The sequence below is a fragment of the Elephas maximus genome, chromosome 3 (assembly GCF_024166365.1).
Source record: "Elephas maximus indicus isolate mEleMax1 chromosome 3, mEleMax1 primary haplotype, whole genome shotgun sequence".
Taxonomy (NCBI): Eukaryota; Metazoa; Chordata; class Mammalia; order Proboscidea; family Elephantidae; genus Elephas; species Elephas maximus.
Genome location: NC_064821.1, coordinates 165568144 through 165592966, shown reverse-complemented (window position 1 = coordinate 165592966; position 24823 = coordinate 165568144). Strand labels below are relative to the sequence as shown.

Here is a 24823-nt window from a genome sequence, read left to right as displayed (position 1 = left end):
CTTGAGGGGACAGGAGGAAAAAAAACTAAGGAAGAGTGGCACCCAGAAGGCTTTATCAATATCGGTAATGTTTTGTGTCTTAAAGTTGGTGGTTACTTAAATAGGTACAGAATACAGTCTGATTCATCATAAATTACACATGTCTCCCTTCCCCAATTCTTGTCCATGCCAATTTTTTTTTTAGCTTATATTTTTTATTGTACTTTAGATGAAGGTTTACAGAATAAACTACCTTCTCATTAAATGGTTAGTACACAGATTGTTTTATGATATTGGTTAACAACCCCAGGACATGTCAACACTCTCCCTTCTCAAGCTTGGGTTCCCCATTACCAGCCTTCCTGTCCCCTTCTGTCTTCTAGTCCTTGCCCCTGGGCTGGTGTGCCCTTTTAGTCTCGTTTTGTTTCTTGGGCCAGTCTAATCTTCGGCTGAAGGGTGAACCTCAGGAGTGACTCTAAAGACAAGCAAGGGGATAATGAGCTAACCTGAGGTAACAGAGTATCCGGGGGCCATATTCTTAGGGGTTTCTCCAGTCTCTGTCAGGCCAGCAAGCCTGGTCTTTTTTTGTGAGTTAGAATTTTGCTCTACTTTTTCCTCCAGCTCTGTCCGGGACCCTCTATTGTGATCCCTGTCAAGAGCGGTCAGTGGTGGTAGCAGGGTACCATCTAGTTATGCTGGACTCAGTCTGGTGGAGGCCATGGTAGTTGTGGTTCATTAGTCTTTTGGACTAATCTTTCCCTTGTGTTTTTAGTTTTCTTCGTTCTCCCTTGCACCTGACGGGGTGAGACCAGTGGAGTATCTTAGATGGCTGCTCACAAGCTTTTAAGACACCCACATGCTACTCACTAAAGTAGAACGTAGAAGATATTCTCTATAAACTGTGAGCTAGATGTTCCTGAGACCATGGTCTCCACAGCCCTTAGCCTAATAATTCAGTCCCTTAGGGAGTTTGGATGTGTCTGTGGAGCTTCCATGATCTTGCCTTGTACATGTTGTGCTGGCATCCTCAGTATTGTGTACTGTCTTACCCTTCACCAAAGTTACCACTTACGTATTGTCTAGTTAGTGTTTTTCCATCCCTACTCCTCCACTCCCTCCTAACCATCAAAGATTGTTCCTTTTTGTGTGTATTCACCATATGAAAAATATAAGGAAAATGATCCAACCATAATTTATTTCCATTAATAAGTAATTTTCTAAGATTTACAAAACCCTTCAAATTCTCATGAAATTCAGACTTTTCTGGAGCCACTGAGGCTGGGTATCTCCCAGAAACCATTGATCTGAGGATACCTTTAAACCGTATTAAACCTTATACTGAAAGTGTACCCTGAGGTCATCTTTAAACCAAACAATAGTTTAGCTTAGTTGGAAAAGAATATCCATCTTGAGCATTATGTTAAAGAATTATATCTGTGAAATCAAATTGACCACAGCAACTCAAAAGGTTAGATGAGAAGCTTAGGGGGCAGTGTGTCTGTATTGATGATGGTGAAACAGTTTGGAAAAGGATATCAAAAAAGTTGTCACAACTTGAAGAATGTAATCAGTGTTACTGAATTGGGCATGTAGAAATTGTTGAATTGATGTATGTTTTGCAGTGTATATTGTCACCAAAAATAAACTAAAATCTAAAGGCTCTGCTATGAGAGAAGAAGACAGCATGATAAAACTTAGTGTACCCAAGCTCTTTGTTAAAGTTTTCATAAGCAAAAACACTATTTAGAAGATAAGTTTCATTGAGGTAAATCACTACTTCAAAACTAAACTAAATGAAACTAAAATCATCTGGAAAAGAAAAAAGATTCACAATACCACAAAATGAATGTGTACTAGTAATTTTCAATATGACATATTTACTAATGTTCATATATATATGTTTTTTTATTTAAAGGTCAGTAAATTAGAATTAGAACTAGAAAGCGTCAAACAAAAATTGGAAGAAATGACTGATAGCTATCAAAAAGAAATCGAGGATAAAAAGACATCAGAAGAAAATCTCTTGGGAGAGGTAGGAAAAACTAAATGTGTTTGAAAATTTATTATATTAAAACTATATTTGTTTATTAGCATTTTCAAAGTACATAATAAAAATCCTTAATTTTGAGAATTTTATTAAAAAAATGAATGCATAAAACCAGCAAACCCACTGCTGTGAAGTCAGTTCCAGCTCATAGTGAACCTGTGGGACAGAGTAAAACTGCCCATAGGGTTTCCAGGGTGTAAATCTTTATGGAAGCATACTGCCACATCTTTCTCCCTAGGAGTGGCTGGTGGGTTCAGACTGCTGACCTTGCGATAGCAGCCGAGCTTAACCACTGTACCACCAGAGCTCCTTAATGAATGTATGCTATATTAATGATCAGTTTCTATGCAAGCTAAAATATACTTGTTATTCTAATTATTTGAGTTTTGAGTAGCATATAATTATTTGAAAAGATAAATGATCATCACAGTGTTATACTGTCATCTCACTTGATAAATGAAACCAAACCCACTGCCGTCGAGCCAATTCTGATTCATAACGACCGTATAGAACACAGTAAAACTGCCCCATACGGCTTCCAAGGGGTGGCTCCTGGATTCTAACTGCCAACCTTTTGCTTAGCAGCCAAGCTCTTAAACACTTGCGCCACCAGGGCTCCGCTTGATAAAATAGGACACCCTAAAATAAACCAAAACATTGATGCATTTTTTTAATTTCCTGGTGTTTGCTTTCTGTATTTTATATAAGTAAAGCATGTTCTTTACATTTAAGTTAAATTTGTTGTTTTGTGCATTAATTTAAAGAAAGACTGGTTATTTGATAGGTTGAGAAAGCAAAAACGATAGCTGATGAAGCAGTAAAATTGCAGAAAGAAATTGATATACGATGTCAACATAAAATAGCTGAAATGGTAGCACTTATGGAAAAACATAAGGTAATTTTTTCTTTATAATGAAGATTTTAATTGGAGCCATATTTCTGCTTAAAAATAGCAAAATCAAGATTGTATTCTGATTTGCAGGAGAAAATTATTATCTTTATGTAACTGTCGCTCATTGTAGATGGAATCCCCTTGATATCCCATTTCTCCAAGTTCAGACCTTAATCATGCAAAGCTGAGCTTGGGTATCACTTCTTTGGGGGAACTCTTCCATTATCATCTCGATGGATGGGAGTAATCACTCTTTTTCTGGATTCTCCTAATCATCTCATAACACTTTCTACCTTATACTTACTCAATTACATACCCAGTATACCTATTTCATTATATTTGCGTCCCCTACCTATGACTCACATGTGCTAGACTGAACCATTTTTTATCAAAGGACTAAATAGGTGAAAGGCTTAATAAGCTTGTTGTGCTGGTGGGTGTCCCCTGTTTTTTTTTTCATTTTATTGTTTTTAAGTTAGCATTCTGTTAGGGAGTTAAGACTTACTTTAAGATTTGGAGAGAAAGTGGGTTATACCAACTGATTCGTGTTTACAAATTGTTTCTTGAATATGACATTATTATGAGATAATCAATGAGGATTTAAAAAATAAGTAACATTGAGAACCCATAGATTTAGACATATTTGGTACATTTCAATACAGTGCAGTTTTTATGCTTGCTGATATTAAAATTGTCCCAGCTTTGGCCAGGGCAGCCTTGTCAAGCTGGCTTGCAAGTCCCTTTGACTTGACCCTAGTAGTCTCTGATAGCTTTCTTGCTTTCTGTTACGACAAGATATTCTAGGTTCATCTTATATTTCCTGCTCCAGATCTGGAATTGGCCATTCTTCTAAGAAGTCTTGGTCCTTCTAGCCTATTTTAAAAATGATTAAATTCAGTGTTTCCAACTAAAAAGAATCATTTTTTGCTCTTGAGTTAGTCCCAGGATTGTTGTCTGTGTTTCATTGTTTAGTTTGTTTGAATGAAAAAATGTAATAAAAAAGTTTAAAAATATGTTCAAAGACGTGTATTACTGAATTCATAAACATCACTTTATCCAAATATTAAATACATTGGGATACCAATCCTACTGAAACATAGTGTGTTTGGTATTTAATATACCCAAAATGTTTTTTCTCTTTAATATAGCACCAGTATGATAAAATCGTTGAAGAAAGAGACTCAGAATTAGGACTTTATAAAAGCAAAGAACAAGAACAGTCATCAGTGAAAGCATCTTTGGTGAGATACAGAACAAATAGCAATAAAAGTCGATATTCATGTCACCATGGCTTAGTGGTAAAGAAAAATATTAAGTAAAACCATAATTTTTGAGCTGTGAAGAATCGTAGAGTCTTAGATCTGAAAAGGATTGCATGGATCTTGTAGTTCATTTATTTTTGAAATGATGGGGGAAAAATACCCTTTTTTGAAATTAATTGTTATAAACTCTAGTTAAATTAGTTTGGAGCTCTGATTGACATTGGGAGAGGAGGGGTGGGATAGATTGGGAGAGGCTGAGGAGGAGAGATATACATAGCATTAAATCTTTCTTTAGAGAAAACTATAAAAAATTGTTTTAATGAAGTCCTTAGTATGGTCAGTTAGGAGCTTTTATATCAGTAGACTTTTAAAATATATATATCTCTCATTAATGAATTTATTTCTCTATAAAAATGAATTTACTTGGAGCATTAGTTTGCATTTTCAGTGTCTTGAGAAATATATGGAAGCACTTGTAAACTTTATATTTCTTTTTCTTTAGGAGATTGAATTATCCAGCCTCAAAGATGAACTTTCATCCATTAAGAAGCAACTTGAAGTAGAAAGAGAAGAAAAAGTAGGTTTTGTGGCATTATAGGTGTAGTAATTAATTGTAAGTTTAGGTGCAACTTCGGATTTTTATAAATATGTCGTATTAGAAAATAATAGGATAACTTTGGGTAACTGACCAAAAAAAAAAAAAAAAACCAAATCCATTGCCATTGAGTTGATTCCGACTCACTGCAACTCTATAGGACAGAGTAGAGCTGCCCTGTAGGGTTTCAAAGGAGCAGGTGATGGATTCAAACTGCTGACCTTTTGGTTGGGAGCCAAGCTCTTAACCACTGAGCCACCAGGACTCCTTGGATAACTAAGGAAGAGAAAATACAATTTTCCCCTTTAGCTTTTTTATCTGGTTTAAATGCTAAACACATATAAAGATAGAACCACTTTTAAGTATAGGAGGGCTTTTTTTTTTTATTGTGTTGAGCTATATATAGCAAAATATTTGTCATTTTAACAATTTTTATGTGAACAATTTAGTGGTGTTATTTACATTCCCTATATTTTGCAACCATCACCACTATCCCTTTTCAAATGCATTTCATCACCCTAAACAGAAACTCAGTGCCACACCTACCTCCCTTTCTCTCCACTGTGGCCCTACCTAGCAGCCACTAATCTGTTCCCCATTTCAATAAATTTGTTATTTTAAGAATGTTATACAGATGGAATCATACAGTATAAAACTTTTGTGATTGGCTTTTATCAATCACCATAATCCCTTGGAGATTTATCCAACTTGTATCATGGGTGGAAACCCTGGAGGCATAGTGGGCAGTTCTACTCCATCCTGTAGGTTCGCTACAGTGTTGCTCTGAGTCAGAATGGACTCCATGGAAATGGGAAGTCACGCATGAGCTTCTCCATATCTTTGCTATCATTTAGTGTTGTTGTTATTTTTTATTTTAGTCATTTTTTTAGCCTTATTTTGTGGTGACATTGTGGTTTTAATTTGCATTTCTATTTGGATAGTGATGTTAAACATCTTTTCATGTGCCTATGAGTTGGAATTGACTCGACGGCACTGGGGGTTTTTTTTATTTACCATCTGCGTATCCGTTTCTGTTCATGTCTTATTTTCACGTTCTACTTTGTGTTTTTTAACTATGTGAATTAAAAAAAATTATTGTGGTAAAATATATATATAATTTGCCATTTTAATAACCATTTTTAAGTGTACAATTCAGTGGCATTAATTGTATTTGCCACATTCAACTATCACCAATCTTTATTTCCAAAACTTTTTCATTACACTGTTGAATATTGAGAATTCTTTATTTATTCTAGTTACTTGTCCTTTGTCAGATGGGTGGTTTGCAAATATATTCTAGTCTGTAACTTGACTTCTTATCCTCTTAACAGGGTCTTTTGCAGAACAAAAGTTTTTAATTTTCATAAGGTTCAGTTTCTCAGTTTTTCATTTTTTTGGATTGTACCTTTGGTGTCAAGTCCAAGAACTCTTTGCCCAGCCTTAGATCCTGAAGATTTTATCGTGTGTTTTTTTCCTAAAAGCTTTATAGAATTATATTTTACATTTAAGTCTGTGATTCATTGACTTAATTTTTATATATGGTGTGAGGTTTAGGTTCAGGTTCAGTATTTTTCCTTCAGCTGTGCAGTTGCTTCAGTACCATTTGTTGAAACATTTGTCCTTTTGTTACTAATTGCCAATCTGACACAAAGGGTCCTTGTCTTTTCCTGAGTAAGAATACATGTGAAAGACAGACTTTATGTTCAGCAAGCTTTATTTTGCTTGAGTAGAGCAAAAGGAGTCAGCAGAGATCTAAGCCTCTCCAAAAGACTGACTGGAGAAAAGGGAAGCAAGGTTAGGGCTTATATGGGTTCGGTAGAGACAAAAGAGTAATGAATATTTAGTTGGCTTCTTTCAAGGGACGGTACTTCTCAGACTGGCGGTGTATGCTAATTAGGTTGCGCATGCACCTGGAATCTAAGATGGAACCTGCCGATATTCAAGATGGAGTCCTCTCGGCAGCCCTACGCATCGCTTATTATGGGATATAGTGCAAGCGCACTTGATATTCGGTTCTACATCTCCATTTTCTGAGGTCTAAGGAAGGTTTACTATGGGACAGTTCTATTCCGCCTATAGGGTCGCTATGAGTGGGAATCCACGCAGCTGCGGTGGGTTTGGTTTTTTGTTTTAAGAAGGGTTAAACAGCCCTCACACTTTGTTCTTCTGCACATGCGGAGCCTGTAAGGGAGGAGGGGATTAGAAAAACACTAAGAAGGAGATAGTAATTCATGGGTTGTTTCAGTCTTATCTGATGTTGACAGGGTGGGTTCCTGTTTACCCAGCTTCTAGATGGTAAGCTTTTAACACCTCTTTTGTTCAGCTGCTGGCACAGTTAACCCTATCTGTCTCACTTCCTCAATTGAATTGCTTTTGTACTTTTGTCAAAAATCAGTTGGTTACATTTGCATGAATCTTTTTCTGCATGTTCTGTATTCTTTTCCTTTGATCCATGTGTCTGCTCCTCCACTAATACAACAGTGTCTTGATTACTGTATTTGTGTAATAACCAGTAAAAAACAGTTGCTGTCAGTTGATTCTGACTCATGGCAACCCCATGTGTGTCAGAGTAGAACTGTGCTTCATAGGGTTTTCAGTGGCTGATTTTTTAGAAGTAGATCGCCAGGCCTTTCTTCCAACATGTCACTGGTGGATTCGAACCTCAAATCTTTTGGTTAGTAGCTGAGCATGTGAACTATTTGCACCATTCAGGCACTCTAGCTATGTAAAACTCATTGCTGTCCAGTCAATTCTGACTCATAGAGTAGAACTGCCCCATAGGGATTCCAAGGAGCAGTTGGATTTGAAGTGCCCACCTTTTGGTTAGTAGCAAAACTCGTAACCACTGTGGCACCAGGCCTCCTGAAGCTGTATAGGAAGGCCTTAATATCAAATAGAATGATCCTCCCACTTCATCCTTCTTTGTCATAATTGTTTTAGATACTCTAGGGCCTGAATATTTCCATATAAATTTTAGAATAAGCTTGTGTATTTTTACAAAAAAATCTTTCTGAAATTTTGGTAGAAATTGCATTAAACATATAGATTAATTTGGGGGGATTGACATCTGTACTATGTTGAATCGTCAATTCATGGGCACAGTGTATGTTTTAGTTTCTTAGTGCTGCTGTAACAAATACCACAAGTGGGTGGCTTTCTCACAGTTTAAGAGATTAGAAGTCTGAATCCAGGACACTGGCTGTAGAGGAAGGCTCTCTCTGTCCACTCTGGGGGAAAATCCTTGTCTCAGTGTCTCTAGTGTTTTTCTTGGCCTTCCTTGGCAATCTCCCTGTGGGATGTATCTTCCTCTCCATTTGTGCTTCCTTGCTTCTGTGCCTAATCTGCTCCTTTTATATCTCAAAAACCAAACAGTAGTTTAGCTTAACTAGGAAAGAATGTCCGCCTTCATCTTTATGCTCTTTTAAGATCTACAGGGAATCAAATTAACAACAGCAATTCGAAAGATTAGATAGGGACCATAGGGGGCAGTGATGTTATGTTAATGGGCGAGAAACAACTCAGAAAAGGAGGGTGAAAATGGTTGTACAATTTAAAGAATGTAATCAGTGTCCCTGAATTGTGCATGTAGAAACTGTTGACCTGGTATATGCTTTGCTATGTATATTCTCAACAATAACAAAAAGCAAAGTAGAGTATGCACACCCATGTTCATTGCAGCATTATTCACAATAGCAAAAAGATGGAAACAACTTAGGTGCCCATCAACAAATGAATGGATAAACAAACTATGGTATATACACACAATGGAATACTAGGCAATGGTAAAGAACAATGATGAATCTGGAGGGCATTATGCTGAGTGAAATAAGTCAATCACTAAAGAACAAATACTGTATGAGACCACTATTATAAAAACTTGTGAAAAGGTTTACACACAGAAAGAAACAATATCTGATCGTTACAATGGAGGGGAGTAGTGGGGAGGGAAAAACATTAAATAGACAGTAGATAAGTGATAACTTGGTGAAGGATAAGACAGTACACAATATGGGAAAGCCAGCACAACTTGACAAAGGCAAGAGCATGTAAGCTCCATAGACACATCCAGACTCCCTGAGGGACCAAATTACTGGGCTGAAGACTGGGGACCATGGTCTCAGGGGGTATCTATCTCAATTGGCATAATTCAGTGTATAAAGAAAATGTTCTACATCTACTTTGGTGAGTAGCATCTGGGGTCTTAAAAGCTTGTGAGAGGCTATTTATAATACTCGACTGGTTTCACACTGTCTGGAGCAAGGGAGAATGATGAAAACCAAAGACACAAGGGAAAGGTTAGTCCAAAAGACTAGTGGACCACAAGAACCACAGCGTCCACCAGACTGAGTCTAGCACAACTAGATGGTGCCTGGCTACCACCACTGACTTCTCTGGCAGAGATCACAATAGAGGGACCCAGACAGAGCTGAAGAAAAATGTAGAACAAAATTCTAACACACACACACACACACACACACACACACACACACACACACACACACACACAAAAGACCAGACTTACTGGCCTGACAGAGACTAGAGAAACCCTGAGAGTATGGCTCCCAGACACTGTTTTAACTCAGTACTGAAGTCACTCCTGAGGTTCACCTTTCTGCCAAGGATTAGACAGGCTTATAAAACAAAATGAGACTAAATGGGCATACCACCCCAGGGGCGGGGATGAGAAAGGCAGGAGGGCACAGGAAAGCTGGAAATGGGAAACCCAAGGTTGAGAATGGGAGAGTGTTTACATATCGTGGGGTTGGCAACCAGTGTCACAAAACCATATGTGTATTGTTTAACGAGAAACTAATTTGCTATGTAAACCTTCATCTGAAGTACAATAAAAATATATATAATTAAGAAAAAAACAAGGAAAAAAAAAAGTGGTTAGCTTAATTAAGACACACTCTACACTGATATGGCCTCATTAATATAAAAAGAAAACCTTATTCCTGAATGGGATTGCATCGACAGGTATATAGGGGTTAGGATTTACAACACATATTTTGGGGGGACACAATTCAATTCATAACAGTGTGTTTCTTCTTTTATTTAGGTTTTTGATTTCTTTCATCAGCATTTTGTAGTTTTTGGCATACAGATTCTGTATGTATTTTTTAAAAAAATGTATGTCTAAATATTTCATTTTCTTTGACATGATTGTGAGTGGTATTGTGTTTTTAATTTTGTTTTCTGTATGTGCTTTGTTAGTACCATATTTTTACACAAGTAACTCACTTCTTCTACATTTGTTTGTCAGCCACACCCTCCCCCTGCGAGGTATTTTTATAAGTGCACTATTGTCTTAGTTATCTTGTGCTGCTATAACAGAAATACCACAAGTCGCTATCTTTAACAAAGAGAAATTTATATTCCACAAGACCAAATTCAGGACATCAGCTCCAGGGGAAGGCTTTTTCAGTCGACTCTGGAGGAAGGTTCTTGTCATCAATCTTCCCCTTGACTAGGAGCTTCTCTGCACAGAAAGCCTGGGTCAAAAGGACCTCTCTGCTCCAAGTGCTGCTTTCTTTGTGGTATGAGGTCTGATTCTCTGCTTTGCTTCCCTTTCCTTTCATCTCTTGTAAGACAAAAGGTGGTGCAGGCCACACTCCAGGGAAACTCCCTTTACATTGGATCCAGGATGTGACCTTGGTAAGGGTGTTATAATCCCACCCTAAACCTCTTTAACATGAAATTAACAATTGCAAAATGGAGGACAACTGCACAATACTGGGACTCATGGCCTAACCAAGTTGACACATAGTTTTGGGGAACAGAGTTCAATCCATGACAGCTATGCTAAGTTTTTTCATAGCAACATGTAAAAAAAAGTTAGTGCAGTGGCGCTTATGAGAATACTTCCTTGGGGGAGGGCAAGGTTGGCAAACAAATGTAGAAGGCACATGTTATTTGTGTAAAAAATACAATGTATTGAAACATGGTTGAGTTTTGTGTGTTCATCTTCTGTCCTGTGACCGTACTAAACTCACTTATTAAAGTCATTTATTAGTTTTTGTCCACTTCTTACTTGTGGAGCTTGTGTATGTAAGTAGATCTCCAGAAGATTTTTTCCACAGCAACACTGGGTAGGTTCAAACTGTCAACCTTTAGGTTAGTAGCCAATTGCAAACCAATTATACCACGCAGGGACCTATGTAAACAATCATGTCATTTGCAGGTAGAGATGGTTTTATGTCGTCTTTTCCCAGTGGCATGGTTTTTATTTCTTTTCTTTTTTGCTTTATTATAGTGGCTACAACTTCCAGTAGTACTCTGTCGAATAGCACTATGTTGCCTTATTCCCGATCTTAGGGGAAAAGCATTCAGGTTTTCTTTTTTTTACCATTAAGTATGATGTTAACTGCAGATATTTTGTTGATGCACTTTATCATGTTGAGGTAATCCCCTCTATCCCTAATTTGCTGAGAGTTTTTATCATGAATTGGAATGAGATTTTTGTCAAATGTTTTTTCTTGGTCAACTGATAAGTTCATAATTGGTTTTTCATCTTTAGCTTGTTGATATGGTAGATTATATTGATTGATTTGGACATTACATACCTGGAATAAACCCCACTTGGTGATGACGTATATTACTATATTCAGTTTCCACTACTTGTCTGTCAGTTTGTCCTACTGTGGTGGTGCGTGTTACTGTGATGGTAGAAGCTATGCGACTGGTATTTCAAATACCAGTGGGGTCACCCATAGTTACAGGTTTCAGAACTAAGGAGCTTCCAGACTAAGACAGACTAGGAAGAAGAACCTGGCGGTCTACTTCTGAAAAAATTGGCCAGTGAAAACTTTATAAATAACAGGAAGACACTATTTGATAAAGGGCTGGAAGATGACCCCCTCAGGTTGGAAGGCACTCAAAACATGAGTCGGGAAGAACTGCCTCCTCAGAGTAGACTGCCTCTGCAAACATCTATTAATAATCAGAATGTGAGATGTACTAAGTATGGATCTGGGAAAATTGGAAGTTGTCAGAAATTAAATGGAATACATAAAGATGGATATCCTAGGCATTAGCTGAAATGGACTGGTTTTGGCCTTTCTCAATCAGATAATCACATGGCCTACTATGTCAGGAATGACAACTGAAGAAGAATGGCATCACATTCATCATCAAAAAGAACATTTCAAGATCTGTCCTGAAGTACAGTGCTGTCAGTGATGGGATAATATCCCTATGGGTGCAAGGAAGATGAGAAAATATGACTATTATTCAAATTTATCCACAAACCACTAATGTAAAGCATGAGGAAATTGAAGATTTTTACCAACTTATGCAGTCTGAAATTGATCAAACATGCAATCGAGATGCATTATAATTACTGGTGATTGGAATGAAAAATTTGGAAACGAAGAAGGATCGATGGATGGAAACATGGTCTTAGTGATAGAAATGATGCTGGAGCTCACATGACAGAATTTTGCAAGACCAATTACTTCTGCATCGCAAATACCTTTTTTCAGTAACGTAGGGCAGTTATACCCTTGGACCTCAATGAGTGGAAAACATAGGAATCAAACTGACTGCATCTATGGAAAGAGACCTTGGGAAAACTCAATATCATCAGTTAGAACAAGGCCATGAGAAAATAAATTATTTAGATATGAAATGTGAAATACAAGAGCTGTTTGATTCCCATAAGTGCTGCCTCATTTTATAGACTGCGGAAATGGGCCTAAAGATAAGGGGAAGGTTTTTTTTTAAATACCATCTTTGTTGCGTACTATGAGTTGGAAAGCATTTCTTTTTTTCTTGCTTTCTGGAAGAGATTATATAAAATGGTATTAATTGTTCTTCAAGTATGTGGTAGAATTTTCCAGTGAAACCATATGGGCTTGGAAATTTATCTTTTATTTTTTTCACCGCAGTTTCCACACATCTATTGTCTGTTTAGTGTTTTTCCATCCCCACCACTCCCCTCCCTCCTCGCCATCCAAGATTGTTCCTTTCTGTGTGTAAACATTTCCATGAGTTTTTATAGTGGTGGTTTCATACAATATAATGCCTTCCAGGTAAATCCATGTTGTGAGATGCTTCACAGATTCATCATTGTTCTTTTTTTTTTTTTAATTTTTATTGTGCTTTAAGTGAAAGTTTACAAATCAAGTCAGTCTCTCAACACAAAAACGTATACACACCTTGCTACATACTCCCAATTGCTCTCCCTCTAATGAGACAGCCCGCTCCCTCCCTACACTCTTTGTTTTCGTGTCCATTTTGCCAGCTTCTAACCCCCTCTACCTTCTCATCTCCCCTCCAGACAGGACATGCCAACTTAGTCTCAAGTGTCCACCTGATCCAAGAAGCTCACTCCTCACCAGCATCCCTCTCCAACCCATTGTCCAGTCATATCCCTGTCTGAAGAGTTGTTTTTGGGAATGGTTCCTGTCCTGGGCCAACAGAAGGTCTGGGGGCCATGACCACTGGAGTCCCTAGTCTCAGTCAGACCATTAAGTCTGGTCTTTTTATGAGAATGTGGGGTCTGCATCCCACTGCTTTCCTGCTCCCTCAGGGGTTCTCTGTTGTGTTCCCTGTCAGGGGAGTCATCAGTTTTAGCCAGGCACCATCTAGTTCTTCTAGTCTCAGGCTGATGTAGTCTCTGATTTATGTGGCTCTTTCTGTCTCTTGGGCTCGTAATTACCTTGTGTCCTTGGTGTTCTTCATTCTCCTTTGGTCCAGGTGGGTAGAGACCAATCGATGCATCTTAGATGGCTGCTTGCCAGCATTTAAGACCCCAAACGCCACTCTACAAAATGGGATGCAGAATGTTTTCTGGCAGTTGATTTAGATGTCCTCCGAAACCATGGTCCCCAAACCCTTGCCCCTGCTACACTGGCCTTCAGAGAATTCACTTTATTCAGGAAACTGCTTTGCTTTTGGTTTAGTCCAGTTGTGCTGACCTTGCCTGTATTGTGTGTTGTCTTTTCCTTCACCTAAAATAGTTCTTATGTACTAATTAGTGAATATCTGTCTCCTACCCTCTGTCCCTCCCCCCTCATAACCATCAAAGAATATTTTCTTCTCTATTTAAACTGTTTCTCAAGTTCTTATAATAGTGCTTTTATACAATATTTGTCCTTTTGCAACTAATTTCACTTAGCATAATGCCTTCCAGATTCCTCCATATTATGAGATGTGTCACGGATTCATCATTGTTCTGTATTGATATGTAGTATTTTATTCCATTGTGTGAATATACCATAATTTATTTATCCATTCATCCATTGATGAGCACCTTGGTTGCTTCCATCTTTTTGCTGTAATCAGCACTGCTGCAATGAACATGAGTGTGCATATATCTGTTCCTGTAACCCAGTACAAAAAAAACCCAGGGCCGTTGAGTCGATGTTGTTCCTGTTCCTGTAAAGACCCTTATTTCTCTAGGATATATTCCAAGGAGTGAGATTGCTGGATTCTTGTATTTCTAGCTTTAAAAAAAAAAAAGCTTTTTAAGGAAGTGCCAAATTGATTTCCAAAGTGGTTGTACCATTTTACATTCCCACCAGCAGTGTATAAGTGTCCCAGTCTCTCCACAACCTCTCCAACATTTATTATTTTGTTTTTTTTTGGATGAATGCCAGCCTTGTTGGAGTGAGATGGAATCTCATTGTAGTTTTGATTGGCATTTCTCTAATGGCTAATGATCGTGAGCATTTCCTCATGTATCTGTTAGCTACCTGAATGTCTTCTTTAGTGAACTGTCTGTTCTTATCGTTTGCCCATTTTTAAATTGGGTTGTCTTTTTGTAGTTGAATTTTTGCACTATCCTGTAGATTTTAGAAATCAGGTGCCAATTTGAAATGTCATAGCTAAAAACTTTTTCCCAGTCTGTAGGTAATCTTTTTACTCTTTTGATGAAGTACTTTGGATGAGCATAGGTGTTTGATTTTTAGGAGCTCCCAGTTATCTACTTTTTCTTCTGCATTGTTAGTAATGTTTTGTATACTGTTTATGCCATGTATTAGGGATCCTAGTGTTGTCTCTATTTTTTTTTCCATGATCTTTATTGTTTTAGATTTTGTAGTTAGGTCTTTGATCCATTTTGAGTTGTTCTTTGTGCGTGGTGAGAGCTATGGGTCTTGGTTCATTTTTTAGCAGGTGGATATCCAGTTATGCCACCGCCATTTGTTAAAAAGACCGTCTTTTCCCCATGTAATTGTTTTGGGGCCTTTGTCAAATATCAACTGCTCATACATGGATGGATTTACCTCTGGATTCTGTGTTCTGTTCCACTGGTCTATGTATCTGTTGTTACACTGTACTGACTACTGTGGCAGTGTAATAGGTTCTAAAATCAAGTAGAGTGAGGCCTCCTACTTTGTTCTTGTTTTTCAGTAATGCTTTACGTATCCGGGGCCTCTTTCCCTTCCGAACGAAGTTGGTGATTTGTTTCTCCATCTCGTTAAGAAATGTCATTGGAATTTGGATCGGAATTGCATTAAATCTATAGATCGTTTTTGGTAGAATAGACATTTTTACAATTTTAAGTCTTCCTATCCATGAGCAAGGTATGTTTTTCTACTTATGTACATCTCTTTTGGTTTCTTGCAGAAGTGTTTTGTAGTTTTCTTTGTATAAGTCTTTTACATCTCTGGTAAGATTTATTCCTAAGTATTTTATCTTCCTGGGCGCTACTGTAAATAGTATTGATTTGGTGATTTCTTCTTCGATATTCTTTTTGTTGGTATAGAGGAATCCAACTGATTTTTATATGTTTATCTTGTATCCTGGTACGTTGCTGAACTCTTCTGTTAGCTTCAGTAGATTTCTTGAGGATTCCTTAGGGTTTTCTTTGTATGAGATCATGCCATCTGCATATAGAGATACTTTTACTTCTTCCTTACCAATCTGGATGTGCTTTATTTCTTTATCTAGCCTAATTGCTCTGGCTAGGTCCTCCAGTACAATGTTGACTAAGAGTGGTGATAGAGGGCATCCTTCTCTGGTTCCTGATCTCAAGGGGAATGCTTTCAGGCTCTCTCCATTTAGGATGATGTTGGCTATTGGCTTTGTATAAATATCTTTTATAAATATCCTATTTTGCTTAGAGTTTTTATCATGAATGGGTGTTGAACTCTTTCAGATGCCTTTTCTGCATCCATTGATAAAATCATGTGATTTTTGACTTCCGTTTTATTTATATATGGATTACATTAATTGTTTTTCTAATGTTGAACCATCCTTGCATATCTGGTATGAATCCCACTTCGTCATGGTGAATTATTTTTTTGATATGTTGTTGAATTTTGTTGAGGATTTTTGCATTAGGTTCATGAAGGATATAGGTCTTTAATTTTCTTTTTTTGCGGTGTCTTTACCTGGTTTTCATATCAGGGATATGCTGCCTTCATAGAATGGGTTTAGGAGTATTCCATCCTTTTCTATGCTCTGAAATACCTTTAGCAGTAGTGGTGTTAACTCTTCTCTAAAAGTTTGGTAGAACTCTGCAGTGAAGTCGTCGGGCCAGGGTTTTTTTTGTTGGGTGTGTTTTGATTACATTTTCAATCTCTTCTTTCGTTATGGGCCTATTTATTTGTTCTACCTCTGTTTGTGTTAGTTTGGGTAGGTAGTGTGTTTCTAGGAATTTATCCATTCTAGGTTTTCAAATTTTTTTGAGTACAATGCTTCATAGTAATCTGATGTGATTCTTTTGATTTCAGTTGGTTCTGTTGTAATATCGCCCATCTCATTTCTATTTGGGTTATTTGCTTCCTCTCCTGTTTTTCTTTTGTCAGTTTGGCCAATGGTTTATCAGTTTTTTCAAAGAACCAGCTTTTGGTCTTGTAAATCCTTTCAGTTGTTTTTCTGTTTCATTTAGTTCAGCTCTCATTTTTATTATTTGTTTTTTTTCTGATGCCTGAGGGTTTCTTTTGTTGCTTTCTTTGTATTTGTTCAAGTTGTAGGGATAATTCTTTGATTTTGGCCCTTTCTTCTTTTTGTATGTGTGGCTTTATTAATATAAATTCACCTCTGAGGACTGCTTTTGCTGTGTCCCAAAGGTTCTGATAGGAAGTGTTTTCATTCTCATTGGATTCTCTGTATTTCTTTAATCCAACCTTAATGTGTTCTATAATCCGCCTTTTTTGAGCAGGGTATTGTTCAGTTTCCAAGGGTTTGCTTTCTTTTCCCTGTTTTTTCTATGATTGATTTCTACTTTTATAGCCTTATGATCAGAGAAAATGCTTTGTAATTTTTCCATGTTTTGGATTCTGCTAAGGCTTGCCTTATGACCTAATATGTGTCTATTCTAGAGAATGTTCCATGTACACTAGAGAAGAAAATATACTTGGCTTCTGTTGGGTAGAGTGTTCTGTGTATGTGTATGAGGTCAAGTTGGTAGATTGTGGCGTTTAGCTCTTCCGTGCCTTTATTGAGCTTCTTTCTGAATGTCCTGTCATTCACTGAAAGTGGTGTGTTGAAGTCTCCTACTATTATTGTGGAGCTGTCTATCTAAGTTTTCAGTGCTGATAGTTTGTTTTATGTACCTTGCTGCCCTGTCATTTGGCGCATAAATATTTAATATGGTTATCTCCTCCTGGTATATTGTCCTTTTAATCATTTTATGGTATCCTTCCTTATCCTTTGTGATGGGTTTAAGTTTAAGGTCTATTTTATCAGAAATTAATATTGCCACTCCTGCTCTTTTTTGATTGTTGTTTGCTTGATATATTTTTTTCCATCCCTTGATTTTTAGTTTGTTTGTGTCTCTAAGTCTAAGGTGTGTCTCTTATAGGGACCATATAGATGGATCTTGTTTTTTAATCCATTCTGCCACTGTCTTTATTGGTGCATTTGTTGGTGCATTTAGTCCTTTTACATTTAGCATAATTATGGATAGGTACGAATTTAGTGGTATCAGTTTCATGTCTTTTTTTGTGTGTTGTTGACAGTTTCTTTTTCCCACTTCATTTTATGTGCTGCGTAGCTTATCTTTATATATTGACTTTTCCTCATATTTGTTGTGGATTGTGTTTCTGCTGTGTCTCTACTTTTTCTTGTATTTTATTTTGATGTGTAGGATAGTTTGCCTCCTTTGTGGTTACCTTGTTATTTACCCGTATTTTTATAAATTTAAACCTAACTTTTACTTCTTTGTATCACCTTGTCTTCCACTCCATATGAAAGATCTATGACTACATTTCTTAGTCAGTCTCTTTTGTTTTAAAATTTTCTTCTAGATAATAACATCGCTGTTTTCCTGTTTTTAGTGTTTTTTAAAATCTTCGCTTATTTTTGTGGTTTCCCTGTCTGTGTTGACTTCTGAGTGTTCTGCCCAGTGTTCTAGTCTTTGGTTGATACCTGATAGTATTGATTTTCTAACCAAAGAACTCCCTTTAATATTTCTTGTAGTTTTGGTTTGGTTTTTACTAATTCTTTAAAGTTTTGTTTATCTGGAAATGTCCTAATTTCACCTTCCTATTTGAGAGACAGTTTTGCTGGATATATTATTCTTGCCTGGCAAGTTTTTTCCTTCAGTTTTTTATTTAAGACATCCCATTGCCTTCTTGCCTGCATGGTTTCTGTCGAGTAGTCCAAGCTTATTCTTATTGACTCTCCTTTGTAGGTGACTTTTCATTTATCCCTAGCTGCTCCTAAAATTCTCTCTTTATCTTTGGTTTTGACAATTTTGATTGTAATGTGTCTTGGTGACTTTCTTTTAAAATCTACCTTATGTGGAGTTTGATGAGCGTCTTCAATAGATATCTTCTCATCTTTCATGATATCAGGCAAGTTTTCTGCCAACAAATCTTCAACAGTTCTCTCTGTATTTTCTGTTATCCCTCCCTCTTCTGGTAATCCAATCACTTGTAAGTTATTTCTCTTGATAGAGTCCCACATGATTCTTAAAGTTTCTTCATGTTTTAAAATTCTTTTATCTGATTTTTCTACAAATATATTGGTACCAAGTGCTTTATCTTCAAGTTCAGAAATTCTGCCTTCCACTTGCTGAATTCTGCTCCTCTGACTTTCTATTGAGTTGTCTACTTTTTCAATTTTATTGTTAATCTGAGTTTCTAATTGCTGTCTGCCTGTGGATTTTTCCAGCTTACTAATTTTTTTCATTATGTTTCTGAATGATCTTTTTAATTTCTTCGACTGCTTTGTCTGTGTGTTCCTTGACTTGTTCTGCATATTGTCTCATTTCCTTCCTGATGTCTTGAAGGTTTCTGTATATTTTGTATTCTGCCTCTAGTAATTCTAGGGAGGCACTTTCATCTAGAAGATCCCTTGATTCTTTGTTTTGAGAACTTGTTGAGGCGATCATGGTCTGTTTCTTCATGTGACTTGATGTTGACTGTTGTCTCTGAGCCATCTATAACTTATTGTATTAGTTTATTTTATGTTTGCTTACTGTGTCATAACTTCTTGCTTTGTTTTGTTTTGATGTGCCCAAATGGGTTGCTTGAGTGAGCTGGCTTGATTATTTTCACCTTTGGAGCTCTGATGTCCTGTCCTCAGATGGCTAGAGGCGTTATCAGGTATATCAGTCTAGGAGTCCATTCACTTTTTTTGTATGAGTTCAGCTCAGGTGTCCAGATAGCTGATCATCAAGTGTGTGGTACAGGCTCTGTCCTACAGTCTTAGAGGGGCAGGGGTAATTGGTGTATGTACCTGTATCTGGTTGCAGCAGGGTATCACACTGTGAAAAAGGCAGGGGGCTAAAATTGTCCCCCTTGTGTCTCTGAGAGAAGTGTGTCCCTGTTCCCTAGAGTGTACAGGAGGTGGGGTCTGCAGACGGACCATGGGCACCCAATGTTTTTGGGTGTAAGGACTGAGAGCAGTTATTTTTGGACCCCTTTCGCCGGTGGCTGGGTGATCTGAGTGGAGCCACCAGTCCTTAGAAGCCTGATGTGGGTAGGTGAGGACCCTGTTTAATAGGTAAAATAATGTCAAACATCAAACTCCCACCTCCCCACCGCACAGCTGAAACAGTTGGAGTCTGCCAAGAAGGGCCTATTCTCCTGAAATAGGCCCACACAGGTCCATGCAGAGGGGAAAGGTACTCAAAGGCCACAGACTGTTTATGCCTGGACAGGAGCTGCTTCTGTCCTGAGCTCCCCCAGTTAGTGGAGCTCACAAATTATCTTTTCCCCCAGGTGCAAATTTATTCCTTGTCCAAGGCCGGGAGGATAGCCCTAGGTGCTCAATCGGGCCTATCTCAGGCTCAGTGAAATCAGCCGCTGAAGTTGTTTTGGGAGCAAGGGGGCTTGTTAAAATATACGCTAGTACTTAGTTTTCACTGAGAACACCGTGCTTCTCTTGTTCTGGAGGTGTGAGTAGGCTGTGTGGCTGGCTGCTTCTCTCTGAGGAAACTGCGGCCGAGCACAGCCCACTGCAGCTGCTCCTGGGAATGGTGCCTGAGGGCTCCCAGCAATTCAGGTCTGGTAACTCCTCTCCGCTTCTGAACTGTCTCTTTCTTCCCCTGCCCCTCAGTTAATTTTCTAACCTTGCCTTTGATGTTCAGGTCTTCTGGCTTGCCATAAATATACTTGTTTCACTTGTTTTTTTGGTCTTTGTTGTAAGTGGGCTTGCTGGAAGCATCTGTCTATTCGGCCATCTTGGCCCTGCCTCTTATCATTGTTCTTTATTGTTGCATACTATTCCACTGTGTGTATGTACCATGGTTTGTTTATCCATTCGTTTGTTGATGGGCATATAGATTGTTTCCATCTTTTTGCTATTGTGAACAATGCTGTAGTGAACAAGGGTGTGTGTATGTCTATTTGTGTGATGACTCTTATTTCTCTGGGATAGATTCCTAGGGGTGGAATTGCTGTACCATATGGTATTTCTATTCCTAGCTTTGTAAGGAAGCACCATATCATTTTCCAAAATGATTATACCATTTTACATTCCCACCAGCAGTGCATAAGAGTTCCATTCTCCCCACAGCCTCTCCAACATTTATTATATTCTGTTTTTTTTATGCATTCCAGTCACGCTGGGGAGAGATGATATCTCATTGTGGTTTGGTTTGCATTTCTCTAGTGGCTAGTGATTGTGAACATTTCCTCATGTGCTTGTTGTGTGAACGTCTTCTTTGGTGACGTGTCTGTTCATTTTCTTTGCCCTCTTTTTAATTGGATTATTTGTCTTTTTGTTGTAGAGGTGTTGGGTTTTCCTGTACATTTTAGAGATTAGACATTTGTCAGATATGTCATAACCAAAAATTTTTTCCTAGTCTGTAGGTTCCTTTTTTTTTACTTTTTTGGTGAAGTCTTGATGAGCATAAGTGTTTAATTTTTAGAAGATGCTAGTTATCTCGCTTATCTTCTGTATTTTATGTTTTGTTAGTTACGATTTTTTTTCTGTTAATGCTGTGTATTAGGGCCTCTATCGTTGATTCTGTTTTTTCTTCTATGATCTTTATAGTTTCTGGTTTTATATTTAGGTCTTTGATCCATTTTGAATTAGTTTTTGTGTTTGGTGTGAGGTATGGGTCTTATTTCATTTTTTTTTGCAGATGCACATCCAGTTTTGCAGCACCATTTGTTAAAAAGACTATCTTTTCCCCATTTGATCGACTTTGGGCCCTTACCAAAGATCAGGTGACCTTAGGTGGATGAATTTACATCTGAGTTCTCAGTTCTGTTCCATTGGTCAATGTATCTGTTGTTGTACCAGTACCAGGTGGTTTGACTATCATAGCTGTATATTAGGCTCTGAAGTCAGGTGGTGTGAGTCCTCCTATTTTATTCTTCTTCTATAGTGCTTTACTTATCCAGGGGTACTTTTTTCCATATAAAGTTGATGATTAGTTTTTCCATTTCTTAAAGAATGTTTTTGGTGTTTGGATTGGAATTGCATTTTATTTTGAGATTGTTTTCAGTGAAATTGACAGGAAATTTATCTTTTAAAGATTTGAAATTACAAATTCATTTTCTTTAGTGATTATAGGGCTATTCCAATAGTCTATTTCATCTTGGTTAAATTCTTACAGTTTATGTTTTTTTATGAATTAGTATATTTCGTATAAGTTGTCAAATTTATGACTGTAAATTTTTTAAGGAGCCCACATGGTTAAGTGCTTTTTTGCTAACTGAAAGGCTGGTGGTTTGAACCCATCAGGCACTCTTTGGGAGAAAAGACCTGGTAATCTGCTACTGTATAGATTTACTGCGTAGTTTTTTTTTTTTATACCCTATAGCGGAAACCCTGGTGGTGTAGTGGATAAGTGCTACGGCTGCTAACCAAAGGGTCGGCAGTTCGAGTCCTCCAGACGCTCCTTAGAAACTCTATGGGGCAGTTCTACTCTGTCCTATAGGGTCGCTATGAGTCGGAATTGACTCGATGACAGTGGGTTTGGTTTGTTTCTTGGACACCCTATAGGGCAGTTCTACTCTGCCCAGTAGGGCCACTATGAGTCAGAATCGACTCGATGGTACACAAGAGGAAAGTGGTTCATGGTAGTCCCTTATAATCTTTTTTAATGGCTGCATGGTTTTCAGTGATGTCTCTTTCATTCCTGATATTGGTGATTTGTGTTTTTCTCCCTCTTCCTCTCTTTGTTTTTTATCTTTGTGAGTCTTGATAAAGGTTTATCAGGTTTTTTTTTAAGAACCAACTTTTCATTTCATTGGTTTTCTCTTTTGTTTGCCTTTTAAAAATTTCATTAATTTTAGTTTTTATCTTTATTATTTCATTCCCTCTGTTAGATTTGGATTTATTTTGCTATTCTTTTTCTAGTTTCTTGAAATAGGAACTTAAGTTACTGATTTGTGGCCTTGTTTCCTTTTTTAATTTCTCATTGAAAAATTTATGCACATATTGTTTTGTGATATTGGCTGTAATCCCCATAATGTGACAGTATGCTGCCCCATCCACCCTGGGCTCCCTGTGCCCATATGTCCCATTTCTGTCTCTTCCTGCCTTCTCATCTTGCTTTTGGACAAAAGTTGCCTGTTTGGTATTGTATATTTGATTGAACTAAGAAGCACATACCTCATGTATGTTATTTTTTTGTTTTATAGGCCTGTCTAATCTTTTTCTGAAAAGTGGGCCATGAGAATGGTTTCAGTTCTGATTTTGGCACAGTGTTTAGGGGCCACAGTTTCAGGGGCTCCTCTAGTCTTCGTCAGACCATTAAGTTTTGTCTTTTTTTCTGCATTTGAATTCTCTTCTACATTTTTCTCCCACTCTCCCTGGGACTTTCTGTTGTGATCCCTGCCAGAGTGATGGCTGGTGGGAGCTGGGCACCATCTAGTTCTTCTGGGCTCAGGCTGGTGGATTCTTTGGTTTATGTGGTCCTTTAGTCCTTTGGGGTAATATTTTCATTGCGTCTTTGGTTTTATTTGCCTTGGGCGGGATGGGACCAATGGATATATCTTACGTGGCTGCTTGCAGGCTTTTAAGACCCCAGACGCTAGTCAACAAAGTGGGATATAGAACATTTTATTTATGAACTATGTTATGCCAGTTGGCCTAGATATCCCTTGAGACTATAGTCCCCAACTACCAGCCCTGGCTGTTCGGTCCGTAAAAGTATTTAGATGTATCTAGAAAATTTCATCCTTTTGCTTTGGTCCAGTTGTGCTGACTTTCTCTGTTGTTTTCCTTCCTTTCACTGAAGTGAAGTTAGTTATTACGCCTCCTCCTTCCTCCCCACCCTCATAACTGTCAGAGAATACTTTTTTCTGTATGTAAACCTTTTCTTGAGTTCTTATGATAGTGGTCTCATACAATATTTGTCCTTTGTGAATGACTTATTTCACTCAGCGTCATGCCCTCCAAATTCATCCATGTTGTGAGATGTTTTGCAGATTCATCATTGTTCTTTATTGTTTTATAGTATTCCATGGTCTGTAGGTATCACAATTTATCCATTTGTCTGTTGATGGGCATTTAGGTTGTTTCCATCTTTTTGCTATTGTGAATAGTGATACAATGAACGTGGGTATGCATATGACTATTCATGTAACAGCTCTTATTTCTCTAGGCTGTATTCCTAGGAGTGGGATTGCTGAATCGTATGGTATTTCTATTTCTAGCTTTTTCAGGAAGCGCCATATTATTTTCCACAGTGGTTATATCGTTGTACATTTCTACCAGCAGTGCATAAGAGCTCCAGTCTTCTCACAGCCTCTCCAACATTCATAATTTTGTGTTTTTGGATTAGTGCCACTATTGTTGGCGTGAGATGGTATCCATTGTAGTTTTGATTTCAATTTCTCTGATACCTTTCAATGTCTGTCAGTTTGTTGTACTGTGGTAGTTTGTGTGTTGCTGTGATACTGGGAGCTTTGCCACTGGTATTTCAGATACCAGGAGAGTTACTCTTGGTGTACATCTTTCAATGGAGCTTCCAGACTACAACAGATTAGAAAGAAGGACCTAATAGTCTACCTTTGATAAAATTTGCCAGTGAAAACCATATGACTAGGAGCAGAATATTGTCTGATACAGTGCTGGTAGATGAACCTCTCCGGTTGGAAGGCACTCAGAATATGACTGGGGAAGAGCTACCTCCTCAAAGTAGAGTTGACCTTAATGAAGTGGTTGGAGTCAAACTTTTGGGAACTTCCTTTGCTGATGTGGCAAGACTCAAAATGAGAAGAATCAACCACAGAAATCCATTAGTAATTGCAATGTGAAATGTACAAAGTATGAATCTAGGAAAAGTGGAAGTCATAAAAAATGAAATGGAATGCATAAGCATCTATATCCTTGGCATTAGCAAACTGAAATAGACTGGTATTGGCTATTTTGAATCAGACAATCTTATGGTCTCTGATGCTGTGAATGACAAATCGAAGAGGAATGGCATCATGTTCATGTCAAAAAGGAACATTTCAAGATCCATCCTACAGTGCTGTTAGTGGTAGGGTAATATCCATACACCTACAAGGGAGACCAGTTAATACAATGATTATTTAAGTTATGAACCATCCACTAATGCCAAAGACGAAGAAATTGATTTTTACCAACTTCTGTAGTCTGAAATAGATCAAACATGCAGTCAATATGCATTGATAATTACTGGTGATTGGAATGCAAAAGTTGGAAACAGAGAAGGATTGGTAGCTGGAAAA

The 24823-nt window shown here is 37.7% G+C and overlaps 1 protein-coding gene across 1 annotated transcript in view; it reads left to right on the top strand.

Annotated features, from left to right (window-relative positions):
• Nucleotides 1–24823, top strand: part of SYCP1 (synaptonemal complex protein 1) — a 180756-nt gene that overhangs the window by 108565 nt on the left and 47368 nt on the right. Inside the window, exons 24-27 of the mRNA XM_049880007.1 lie at nt 1895–2011; nt 2811–2921; nt 4067–4159; nt 4683–4757. Of these exons, the coding sequence (XP_049735964.1) occupies nt 1895–2011; nt 2811–2921; nt 4067–4159; nt 4683–4757 (396 nt within the window). The remainder of the gene's footprint in view (nt 1–1894; nt 2012–2810; nt 2922–4066; nt 4160–4682; nt 4758–24823) is intronic.